The following is a 12,075-nucleotide window of genomic DNA, read 5'->3' as shown; positions in this document are numbered from 1 at the left end:
TATTATTGACAGTAAACACTTTTATTTTTGTTACAGAAGCCACCTAAAGCACAAAAGAGCGAGTTGACAGGAGCAACAGTAACAATGAGAAGATAATTTAATCACTGGATAAAATCTAAAATTATAGATTTAAAATGAAAGTTAAATAAGTAACAAAACAGTAAAAAATGCAGATCTGAGTTAGTCATCGGTGACTGAGGTGGTGGAGAGGCCAGCTTAGTTTGAAGAATTGTACAAGTATCCTCTGTCTTGCTAATGTGTCCTAAACAAAGACACTGAGATAAGGCTTGACAGTAAATAGGCGTTGACCATAAATGCAACAGATCACTTTAGTTTGTACATTTCTACACGCCTGCCGACTTGATCATATCAAACGGATGTGTTCGCTTATGAACTATTTTAAAATAAACTCCAAACTCATACTGAAAAGTGGGGGCGGGGGGAGGCAAATTAGTTCAGATACTCGTGACTTAGTTGATGCTGTGCACATAAACCAAATTAAAAATATACTAATCACTATTCACATCCCAATATTAGTGCAGAAAAGCAGCGTGTGTTTCTTGTGCATTTTGTGGTTTACGTTCTGTTGATGCGAGACTGTGTTCATAAAAGTGCTGCCCTCAAGTGGAATGGTTCTGGTACTGCATGTAAGTGACTCAACGCTCAGCAGTATTATATATCATTATAATTGTTAAATATTTAGGCAATGATGGCCACCATCCAATGACTGAATGTAGAAGGAAGATGTGCAGCAGGCAGAGAAAAGCCAGTATCATCTGTAAAACATGGTTCAACTGGAATTAGAATTAAAAACTGGCTGACGAATGGAGCTTTGTTTCAACTCTTTCTCTTGGTTCACTCTTTTACGATCGAGTCCAGGTCATCGTTGGTGTCATCTTCATCTAAAAACAACAATTTTGCATATTGCATCAGTTCGTAAGATTTTGTCAGCTTGCTCTTTTTTTTTCGGTTGTTGTGTGTCTACATTTTCTACATAAACATTAAGTCACTGCTTACCGAGGCAGTTCTGAATCGTCATGGATTTTGGCATCAGGAGAAAAATGAGGCCGAAAACCACAAGGACCCCAAAGAATCCTCCGATCACACATCCAATGAGGACAGCATAGCTGGCCCCGTTATCTGCAGGCAGGTGTGAAGAAATTTAAGCAGAACGATTTCGACCGATCACATCGCATATGCAACGTGTAATTTACACAATGTTTCCTGATTTCACCATAGACATGCAGGACAGCAGAACAGTCTTCTGGACCGTTTGACCGATGACAAACGACCAGCGTGTCGTTGTCAGAGTAGGAGGTTCCTTTGAGGGTCCAAATCGCCACCAGTTCACCACCCTTCACTTCACAATGCCCGTACAGAGCCTGAGGCGACACACAGACGCAGAAGAGAAAGCTCGAATTTGAGGAGATTAACATGACTGTATGAGGTAAACTAACAGCTTCAACGTCGTGACCGTCTCACCTGGGGTTCGTCCTCCACCTTGCCGTTGGGGCAGGTGAGGGTGTAGTTTCCACGGCTGCTGTAAAAGGTGAACGTGAAGCTTTTGGAGGCTTCAGGCACTCCACACCTGAACTCTGCAGGCTCGCCCACGGCCACTTTGACGTCAATCGGAAGAGTCCAATAGCCAGAGATGTTTTTCGGAGCTGAGGTGTCGGTAGAGTCAGCCGAGGAGGTCGTGGCGTCTTGTGCTGAGGCAGGTGAAGATTAAAAACAAAATACGCACATCAAAATAAGGTGAAAGGGTTTTTTTTTCTATTTCTTTAAAGACATGCTGATACAGCTGAAATATAACTGCAGATTTGCTTTTGAATTGAATTTTTGTTTAAACTAGAAGTTTGTTTTTAAGGAGAAACGAGAGAAAAATGAAAAGCAAAATGAGGATTGGGTTGGAAAAAGCAAAATAATTTACATTTTATTTTAAAGAATGACATTTAGAAGATTGATATCCATCTTAACAGTTAGTGTGTGTGTGTGTGGGGGGGGGGGATTGTCAATTTGACAATAAAAACCTGTATTGACCAAACAATTTATTTATTTTTATTTATTTTGCCTGTTTTCAAAAGGAGTTGAAGAGCTTCAGGTTTTTTGAGGTCTTCATATTTATGCTGGGACTCTGACTAGCTGAATTAAAAATATAACATTTAGTTCCAGTCCTATGAAACATGTTGGTAACATAATAATAATAATAATAATAATAATAATAATAATAATAATAATAATAATAATAATAATAATAATAATAATAATAATAATTTAAGGCATAAGAATAATTTTTGGCTTCATTGTGTAAAATATGTTGTCATAATAATAATAATCTCTGATTTACAGTCTAGTTGGCTCTTTATTCACTAAATCTAACATATTGCTAACTTTATTTTCAATAATGAAGGATCTCTGTGAATGATTGACACCGCGAGTCTTTAGACTGAAAAAAGTCAGGTCACCTCTTTACATCTGCTGCGGTGATAACACTTTTGCCTCAGATTCAACACACACAATGCAAAGCATTCAGTTCAGGCAGCTGCTAATGCTTCTGTGACGTCCGTGTTGTTATTTACCTGCAGAAGGTGCAGTGATTTGAAGCGCCACCAGGAGCAGCCAGCAGATCTGAGAAGCTTTTCTCTTCTCTGCCATTTCTTCTGCTTGACTCAGCTAGTTTCACTTATTCCATACAGAAAACCTCTGGGAGAGTTAGAAAAATGTACACAGCTCTTCTCATGAAGGTCAAATAACCAATACGGCAATGATTTTCACATTTGCTTGCCAAAATGTTGCAGCTAGACATTGTGACGACATGTATGTGTTTTTAGACGCCTCTGTCAACTCAAACCCTCCCTGGCATTAAACTTAAATGAACTGAGTTTTACTTCAGTCAATTACAAAATGCTGAACTGATACTGTAAATTCATTAATCAACATGAATTACATAAACTCATTTTCTATCATTAAAAACCCCAAAGGTACTGCTGGTAGAATCATATTTAAAAACACGTTCAGGCACTCATAATGTTACATAAATGCTTTTGTTGAAGGCTTAATCAAAGTAAAACTTTAGCCTGGCTTCCTTATTTCTACATTTACACACAGATAAATTCTAGTTAAATACCAGATAAAGAAGGAGAAATCTGTTTACACAACACATAGAAAATTCCTCCCTAGCTTCCCTATTTACAGATATAAAAATAATCTCTTTCTTTCTTGCTCAAACTCACCTCACAAATGCACCGACACCTTCTGCGCCTAAACTTCCTTGGTCTCTTTAATTGTCCCCAGGAAGACAGGAATGTCAGACGACCGAGGCTCCTGAAGGAATGTGGAAGAGTTCCTGACGAGCCGGGCCGATTTCTGAGAACAGCAAACAGGTCGAGCAGCTTAAACAGTCAAAAATGTTTAAGTTTCCTCTGCTCTCCGTTTCCTTTCTGCGTCGCTCGAAAAGCACATCACTAAACCTTTTGTTCTCTTGAGAATGAAAATATAAAAAAAAAAAACCCATGGAAAACCTTTATGTTAGTGCTACATGTGTGTTTTCCAAGAAAAGATTTCACTTTTACTTGCTTCTGACATCAACAGAGCTACATCTAAACACCTCCAGCGTACTTGTTCAGCAGGTTCATCGTCCTGCTGCAGCCTGAAGGGAAGATGAATTCACTTGACAATTAACATTTGTCTGAATGCCAAGCAAAGAGGCCCGCTGATGAAACCAAGCTGTCAACATGTGTGGCCCAATCGACTTTTAAAGGTTTTCGCAACCCTTGTGCTTTTTCTGACTTATACTTCGATGTGCTTTATTGGGAGTTTCACTGGGATTAATGAAGCTCAAGGACGGCAGCAGAGAGGTCAAAGCAGGGTTAGGTTACGTAATATTTTCTTCAACACATCAAAACAGTGGATGCCACAACTGCAAACGTATCAAGACATGCTCGACTGCCAGCTCCTCCAGAGAGGAGCTGCAGAGAGCCACGGCTCAGGTGGAAGCATCTTTTCATGTGAGTAGATGAGAAACAAGCTTCACGCTAAGGAGCAGATGGTTGTCATGAATGGAAACACTGGAGGACACATTTGTAGTAGCTGCAAAAAATAAAGTAAAATAAATAAACCACTTAGATCAGAGAGTATTCACTTGCTAGAATGGACCAGTCAAAGTCCAGAGAACTCAGTCAATTTCTGGAACGCTAAGACGGGGCTGCCGATGAGTCCAGCAGAGGGCAGGAGAAAACAGGTGAGCTTTACACACCTCAGATCAGGTGTGATCAGTCTGGGGATCATGGAGAGTGTAAGCGATGAGTTCATGGGTGGCTGGGAAAACTGAGAGACGGGGGTCAAACTGTTTTAAAATCCCAATTCGACATCCTGAAGGTGGAAGTTGTAATGTCACAGAATGGGGGAAAGTGGCATATTGGCAGCCACTTTGAAACGGTTGAAGTAGAAAAACGAAAGCTCTAAAAATACTGTGATTCAGTAGTGAAAGATGAAAGCTGGTTTTGGCTGCAGTCATCCATGATGAAACTGTGACCTCCTGCATTCAAGATCCTGCTATGTCGTTGACAGAGATTATTATATCCCAAACACCACAAGAGAAAAAATAAAGAAGGAAATGTGCTTTAGGAACTGAAGAATGAAACAAAACTCAACTTTACCCTGTTGTTTTTTGTTTTTCTTTGTTGTTTTTTTTAACCAGAGACTTAAGAAACTCCACCAGCCTAAAAACATCAGCAGCCCCCATTTTATCTCTATCAGCTCTTCAGCAATCTCTGAGGACATTCACTGATCTCCATTCTTTATTCTCCAGTTTCATCTTAAGTATCAGATTCTGGTTCAAACTCATCATGTGATCAGGGACAAACAAACCCCTCCCTTCCTATCCTGGCTGATTTACATAATTCTTACTGATCATGTTTGTGACAAACTTCCACCTAAAACTTCTTCAAGTCTGGGGGTTTTCTAGAAGTGGTGTGCAGCCGTGGGTTGGGCATCGATCGCTACAGTTTGCTTTGAGAAATGAACTCTCAACTCAGTTCCTTATTCTTGTAGAACATGATTCAAGTGCTGATACTTCTTCTGCTGCAGCAGGGTAAGTAAATATATCGTTATTCTAAATACAAAGTCTTTTACATTTGCAAGAGCAGCAAACCTCTTAAGGCTCATCTTAGTGTTTGATCATTTCTGAGCTTTGACCAAGAATTTGTTCAAAACTTTAATGCCAGGTTAAATATGTTAAATGCAGTCTATAAATCAAGCACCAACGCCAAGAAACACAAACCGAAGAGGAGCTGCGTTTTCTGTTTGAGCCTGTTATTGTGCCACATCTCCCCCCCCTTCTCTCTCTACTCACTCACTCTCTACTTCCTCTTCTGAGAGGGGAGATGTGGTACCAGCTCTCCATCTAACGGGTTAATTGAGTTTCCTAAATCTGCTGACATTTACCCTGTCCAGAACTGACTCTGTTTAAGCTGGCATCGAGAAACGATTCGCCTGGTTTCTGACGACCTCCATCCAGGTGTCCCAACCTTCTTCCCCCTGTGAATTAGCCAGACTGAGCAGCCTGCAGCCAACTAGTTTCACAGAGCACACCTGTTAACGGTCGCTCGTTCTCTTTTATTACAATTTGCTCTTGTTACTGAACCAGGTAGGTTTTAGTGACTCGGGCGAGTCCCAAGGATGATGTTTTAAATTTGGGCTATCAGGAACCAATAAACATTTTCCACCTCTTCCTCTCCAGAATCGAACATCATAGCTATTTTACAACCATCAAAGGAACTTTAAGGCACATGTTTTGGGGCAGACGGGTTGGTCCCCATGAACAGGACAGTCTTCGGCTCTGTGGCTCCGGCACCTCTTCAGCTGCAGAGTTCTTTGTCCATCTCGATCTGGACTCGAAGCTGCCTGGAGGATCCAACCAAAGTTTCCTCTTTTGCACCCACCTTTTATAGGGTTCATCCACCCTTTTGGTTCATTTGCATTAGCTAGCACTGTTGCTGTGCTTATTTCATTGGCTGACTGCTTGGCCAGATGATCTCATATCCATCACTGTCTTAGAGAGATTGTGTCCTGATGTCTGTACTAATGTCTCAGGTTGCTCAACAACCTGTTTCTAAATAAGTCGTTGACCATCTCTGCTCTCCTGTTAGTTCCCCTTTTTCTCTTAACCTTTCACCTACCATCCACCTCCAACACATCAGTGATCTTTAATTGCAGCTACATCTTCCACACCATTTCAAGTTCAGAGTAAAAATCACATTTATAATTTCTTTTACTTCTCTGATTTATCATTCATTTATAATGTTATGATAACCATAATTTATCAGTTACTCTTATTATAATCTTAATGTGAGTTATTACAAATGTTTTCTGTAAACATTTGTAATAAAGAAACCAAGAATAATCCATGATTCTTATTATTTAATATCAAAGTTACAGTTACTTGTTTCACTTGTAAGAGTACCCACTAATGTAAGTGTAAGTGTAAGTATTATTACAAGCAAACCAATATTAATATAAGTATTTTACTTTGGATCTTATCCAATTACTCACAATGTTTAGATTTCTTTCTTTAAAACTTTCATGCTAAGTAATAGTCTGAACTACTTTTATAAATTTGCAGGCTGGAAACTTCCTTCCTCTTCTTCCAGGAAACCTGTTTTTCCTGTTTCATGACTCTCTCTGTCTTGACTATGGTTTCTTATGATTAGATAGAAAAAAGTAGAGTTAAAGCAAAGTTTGCAGGAGACAAAACAACACACACAACCAAATTGATTTTATTGACATTTAAGTCTAATGTTGGGTCTAGATTTCACTTGAGTGATTCATTTTAAAGAAAACTTTATTTATTTTTACTGTTAAACTAAAATCTCCAGCATGGGGAAGTGGGATGATCTCGGATTTTCTTGACAAGCCTCAACATGAACTGTTACCCTTTATTGCAACTGTGCAGCGTTTCCATGGTGATGGGAGCTCTTCAGTTTCGTTGTTTCTGTCAAAGTTTCACTTTACGCTTGGATATACTTAGAAAAATGTTGTTTTTCTCATATCTACAAATGCATCATCACACATATCTGCCACTGCAAAATGAATGTTGATGACATTACTTTTTTTTTTTAAATGCTCTTCCTGTGTAAAGTGATAATTTCATGTTAACCCTTTCATCCACAGTGGTCACTGCAGTGGACAGCTATCTAAAAGCCATTTTCTTCTGCGTCTTGTGGATTTTTATGCTATAAATGCACACAGACCACTGAAGTGGACACTAACGCATCATAAAACACACTATCAACTACTGGCCATCAGCTGCAAAAGTAAAAAATTATTTCTGTTAAACCCAATATGGCCGACAGACAAAAAGGCATGCCACCCCACCCTGTCCCGCCTCCTCCTACTGTAGACGACTCTTGCAGGCAAAAAAAATAAGAAATTATGACATTAGATAACCCCTAAAGAACAATACTACTGATGTATTTGGACATTACAATTGATCACCTAAAAAAAAACAACTAAAAAAAACAACTTTTTTTTTTACAAAATTATTTTTCTACCTTTTTTGTACCTTAAGAAAATAAAAATAAAATTGGCAAAAAACATCCTGACACAAAAGATCATAGTTCACGAAAGGGTTAAATTAGCATTATGTTTATTTAAATGATTTTTGGCTCAGAGGGGAACAAGCAAGTGAAATTAACTTCATGCACAAAGCTTGGCTCATAAAGCTGGAAGTGTGTTTTACTTTTTGTTTTTTATTAGTTTTTTGTTTTTTTGTGGGGGTCCTGCAATGCATTTCTAGAGTTTAAGAGGGAAAGTAGCAACATATGCTGCTAACTGTATTTACTGTTCATGGAAGAGTCCAATGAAGCAAAAAACTATGACTTTATAAATTATTGCTATTGAAAGCTGTTCTGCTGAATCATGGGGCGTATTATTTTTAACAAGTCAATTAAGTTTCTTTTCCCCATGACCTGATAAATGATTTAAAAACGGTCATCGCAAGTTTTATTTTGTTTTTATTAGCAGAGAAAGTGAGTGCTGCCTGGTCGGTGACCTTTGAGAACCCAAACATTTGTGCTTTGAGGGGGTCTTCGGTGGAGTTCAGGTGTTCGTACAGCTACCCAGAAGAGGAATCCGTCAGAGAGACGGCATGGTACAGAGGAATGAATCAAAATGGCGTCTGGGAACGCTTCAGGCTTTCAGACCTTCCGTCATATAATGGACGATTTGAGTATCAAGGCGATCATGCACACAACTGCAGCCTGGTTTTACGTGACCTGCAGGAGAACGACACTGGATATTACTACTTCTGGTTTGACACAGATAAGTTTGGACGGCGCAGTAAGACGTCAGTGTTTCTCTCTGTCACAGGTAAAACAGATTTACGTTCTCAAGTTTCTGTTTTCAGGTTTAATTTTTTTTAATTTTTGTGTGTGTGGTGTAAGTCTTGTCTTTGCTTGATCTCCAGGGCTGAAAGCCAGCGTACGCCCCGACAGAGCGAGACTCGGAGACACCGTGACCCTGGACTGTCAGACAGAGTGCCAAATCGCCAAAATAATCTGGTTCAGAGACGAACATCCGGTGGCAGAATCAACGTTTCAGGCTCGGACTACAGATACCGGAAACTATTCATGTGCTTTTGAGGGGCTAAAATCCTCGCAATCAAATCCTGTGGCTCTGGATGTTTGGTGTAAGTATTATAATGATGCTAAGTCAAGATGATTTGTTGTTTGGTTTGTTGGAGAATGAACAATGAACAAAGTCCATCAAGAAGACCAAGAGACACAGCAGACAGGTCAATGAGAAAGATGTGGCAATGTTTAAAAACTAATTATTGAAAAATATCTAAAGCTTTAAACATCTAATCTCAGGTGGGCCAATTATTTGTTGTCCACCAACAAATCTGGAAGAATATTAAAAAGATGTTTATACTGTACATAACCCCAAACACACCTTAGTCATGCTGCAGCATGGTAGTGGCAGCAGCGTGCTGTGGGGATATTTTGGAAGCTGGTAAGAGTTAATAGAAAAATGGGTGAAACAAATACTGGACAATCCTGGAATAAAACCTAATGGAGGCTTTAAAATATCTGCAAATGGGGTGAAAGTTTTTTTCATTGCCCTTCCTCTTCAGCCATGTGCTGCTTTGTGCACGTCTGTCACAGAAACAAATAAAAGAAAATGAGCCTTGAAATGTGATGAAATGTAAAAGAAAAATTCAAATAGCATGACTACTTCTGCATGACATTGTGTATGTACTGTCAACCTATTTTTACTGGAACCACGGTTGTGTTTTTTTCTCCAGATCCTCCGCTGAACGTGTCCGTTGAGGTGATCCGCTCTGACCCTCTGCTGGTCGGCAGCAGCGTGACTTTGACCTGCAGAGGTTCTGCCAGCCCTGCTGCAATTACTTACACCTGGTGGTACAGCAGTGACGTCTCCAACTCCAGCACCGAGCTGCAGGTGGGCTCAGGGCAGGTGCTGAGCATTTCCCCCGCTGAGTTGACCCACACTGGGACGTACATCTGCCAGGCCCAGAACCGCGCGGGCCAGAGCCGTTCAGCTGAGCTGCTGCTGGCGGTGGAAGAAACGGGTAGGAACCCTGGAGGACCAGGACTCGCTTTCTTAAAGCTTTAATTCATTCATGTTAATTTGAGCTTCAGAGCTTCAAGATACTGGGGGTTTGTTTAAAAACATATTTCTACTAGTTTATTCGGGTTTTTTTCCCCCAGTTCATCCTTTAATTGTCCTTGGAATTGGAATCAAAGCGATTATTCTGCTTGTGCTGCCACCGATTCTCATCTGGGTCTGGTAGGTAACGCAGAACATCATTCTGACTTGGCTCTGGTTGCTTTGCTGAATTGGGACACCAGGAAATAAACTCTGTTCACAGAAGCGTCTTGTTTTCTTGTTAAAGGAAGCGTCGGTCTCATTCTGATGCAAAGAACGAAGAGGTGAGAAGAGGGACAGGTTTTTGAAGAAAAAATAAAACAGGAAATGATACTAGAACCAGTCATGCGACGCCTAATCTAGTCTTCTTTATTCCTCAGAATACCAGCAATGACTATGAAAATGTGATTTTTGGATGAAAGAACAACTGCTCTAAAATCCCTGGCATGAGCAAGGAAACAAAGGGAAGGAATCAAAGTAACTTTGGCTGCCAAGTCTCAACACGTGGACAGAAAATGCTTCCTGATACTTATCTAAGCTGCATGGACGACCTGCAGTGTCATTTTATGTTTTCTGTGCAACATTGAATGGACTTTGAACGTAGAATGGATATTTGTTATTTCAAACAATACTGATGTTTTTTATGTAAGTTGGTTATTTGTACGTTAATTCAAACATTGGTTTCTGCTGCAGTCATTGTTCAGTTTTAAGATACGCTACACTGCCCCCTTGTGTTTGAATTAATGTCTGCATATCCCAGCAAGCATAAAAATGTTCTGTCACTTTGCCAACTATTATGTGTTCTCCTATAGAAATATTTAGGAAATTTGTCCAGTGGTCTCGATTAGACCCGATAAGGTTTATCTTTTATTATAGTTTGTTTTTAATGATAACTGACATTTTATAGCTTCACAAATGTGTGGTTTTTTTAACGCACATAACTTTCACACCTTTAATTTTTATTTTAAATTTATTTGACAAGTTGTACTTTCCATAATGTGCGACTGGATCTCAAAGATTAAAATGAGAATTTACTGCCTGGAAAAGAGAGAAACGGAAAAAAAAATAATAATAATATAACTTCCTTCACACACAAAAAAGAGAGCACCTTACATAATCAGTCTTGGTTGAAAAGGCCTCTTGTAAAAATAAACTGAGACTAAAATCTCCAACTGCATCCTGTAGCTGATTGGGTGGGACGCAGGTTTTCATCCTCGCCCTGCTTTTCTGTTTTCTGTCATCATTATTACACTAAACACGAAACATCAAGTTTTCAGTAAGAGCCTCTTCAGAAAATTGAAAATAGCTTTCTTATACAAGTCATGTCATTCGTGGTCTGGAGGACTTCCTGTATTCACATCTGTTTTTTGCAACACTTCCTTCACAATACCCATGTATTAGATCACTGGGAATATTAAAACTCATTTTATTAAAGAAATGAATACAACAAATGTTTGTTTTCTTATAAGCTATATACATCCACTGACCAAAAAAAAAAAAAGATTAGCATCCATATTGTAAAACACAGGAATTATTCAGTTTCCAAGGAGATGGCAGTTAAAAATAGCTAAACCAGATAAATGTACGACTGGTCCAACCCGACATCAATTTATAACAATTTAAATATATCATTTCAATTTAGGTCTGTTTATGAAATATTTAGCTTTTCCTAAATATCTTTTGAACAGATCCAGAGCACTGCGCTCCCAGCACAAAACAGCACAACTTTTGATTTTAATGTATTGAGCGATGAAGTAATGTTTAAAATGCTGGGTTCATTTAAATGTAGTGCACAGTGAATGTTTGAAGGATACTATGACAAATATTTTTATGAAAGGTTCATGATTAGACTTGATCATGGGCAAGAAATTGCTAGGAAGTAGAGAAAGACAAAGTAATGCTAATCACGGTTATGAGATGGTATATTTTACCTGTCTGCCAGCGACTGGAGGTACATCAGTACGAGTACGATTAGGCACACATGCCATGTTGATATTTGGCATGTTGAGCTCAAATATCAACATGCCAAACCAGCAATAATCCCAAACACAAACAATTTCCACTTTCAAGTATTCATTTATGATGGGCCAAATCAGCCTAAATGCAAAACATCAAAAAATCGTGAAAGACATATCTATTCATGTACAAATCTAAATATATAGATATGTAAAAAAATAACCCATATAAATAAATATTCTGCATGGTTTTTTTCAAAATGAAATTAGATTTTGACATCTAATTACTTCTAATAACTCATCTAGACCTTTAAAATATACAGATAAATACCAGGTCAGGAAAAATTATTTAGTAATTAAAAGGACCACTTAATTATTTACAGTCACCTCGTTTATGTAATGTCTGGGAAGGAATAACACTTGGACTGGGAAAAAAAAGTACATTTGTTCAATA

The 12,075-nt window shown here is 38.8% G+C and overlaps 2 protein-coding genes across 3 annotated transcripts; one reads left to right on the top strand and one right to left on the bottom strand.

Moving 5' to 3' along the window:
* Positions 1-3,336, bottom strand: LOC122831540. Of its 2 annotated transcripts, none has more exons than XM_044117817.1 (6): positions 3,234-3,336; positions 2,580-2,703; positions 1,483-1,709; positions 1,235-1,382; positions 1,018-1,140; positions 1-902 (listed from the first exon to the last, which is right to left on the bottom strand). In XM_044117817.1, exons 2-6 carry the CDS (start codon positions 2,653-2,655, stop codon positions 856-858), a joined length of 621 nt encoding a protein of 206 aa, XP_043973752.1. In that variant the 5' UTR covers positions 2,656-2,703; positions 3,234-3,336; the 3' UTR covers positions 1-855. The 2 variants fall into 2 exon arrangements, with proteins under 2 accessions (XP_043973752.1, XP_043973753.1); XM_044117818.1 differs by having other exon boundaries at positions 2,580-2,682; positions 3,234-3,320.
* An 894-nt stretch (positions 3,337-4,230) lies between these two features.
* Positions 4,231-11,096, top strand: LOC122831528 (hemicentin-1-like). Its single transcript, XM_044117795.1, has 8 exons — positions 4,231-4,240; positions 5,053-5,092; positions 8,020-8,367; positions 8,465-8,686; positions 9,302-9,589; positions 9,714-9,807; positions 9,914-9,950; positions 10,047-11,096. The coding sequence occupies exons 2-8, from the start codon at positions 5,056-5,058 to the stop codon at positions 10,083-10,085; spliced, it is 1,065 nt and encodes a 354-aa protein (XP_043973730.1). The 5' UTR covers positions 4,231-4,240; positions 5,053-5,055; the 3' UTR covers positions 10,086-11,096.
* The last annotated feature ends 979 nt before the right edge of the window (positions 11,097-12,075 follow it).

This window comes from Gambusia affinis, linkage group LG05 (genome assembly GCF_019740435.1).
Source record: "Gambusia affinis linkage group LG05, SWU_Gaff_1.0, whole genome shotgun sequence".
Classification (NCBI taxonomy): Eukaryota; Metazoa; Chordata; class Actinopteri; order Cyprinodontiformes; family Poeciliidae; genus Gambusia; species Gambusia affinis.
Note: the sequence above shows the minus strand (reverse complement) of the source record. Positions and strands in the feature narration are given on the sequence as shown.

What these genes read in the sequence shown, in the direction of transcription:
- LOC122831540 (XM_044117817.1), bottom strand. Translation starts at nt 2,655, where the DNA reads ATGGCAGAGAAGAGAAAAGCTTCTCAGATCTGCTGGCTGCTCCTGGTG. An exon ending in AGGTGGAGGACGAACCCCAG is followed by an intron (nt 1,383 to 1,482) that starts GTGAGACGGTCA and finishes GTGTCGCCTCAG; the next exon opens with GCTCTGTACGGGCATTGTGA. An exon ending in TGCTGTCCTGCATGTCTATG is followed by an intron (nt 1,141 to 1,234) that starts GTGAAATCAGGA and finishes ACCTGCCTGCAG; the next exon opens with ATAACGGGGCCAGCTATGCT.
- LOC122831528 (XM_044117795.1), top strand. Translation starts at nt 5,056, where the DNA reads ATGATTCAAGTGCTGATACTTCTTCTGCTGCAGCAGG. An exon ending in GCTGGCGGTGGAAGAAACGG is followed by an intron (nt 9,590 to 9,713) that starts GTAGGAACCCTG and finishes TAGTTTATTCGG; the next exon opens with GTTTTTTTCCCCCAGTTCAT. An exon ending in CCGATTCTCATCTGGGTCTG is followed by an intron (nt 9,808 to 9,913) that starts GTAGGTAACGCA and finishes TTCTTGTTAAAG; the next exon opens with GAAGCGTCGGTCTCATTCTG.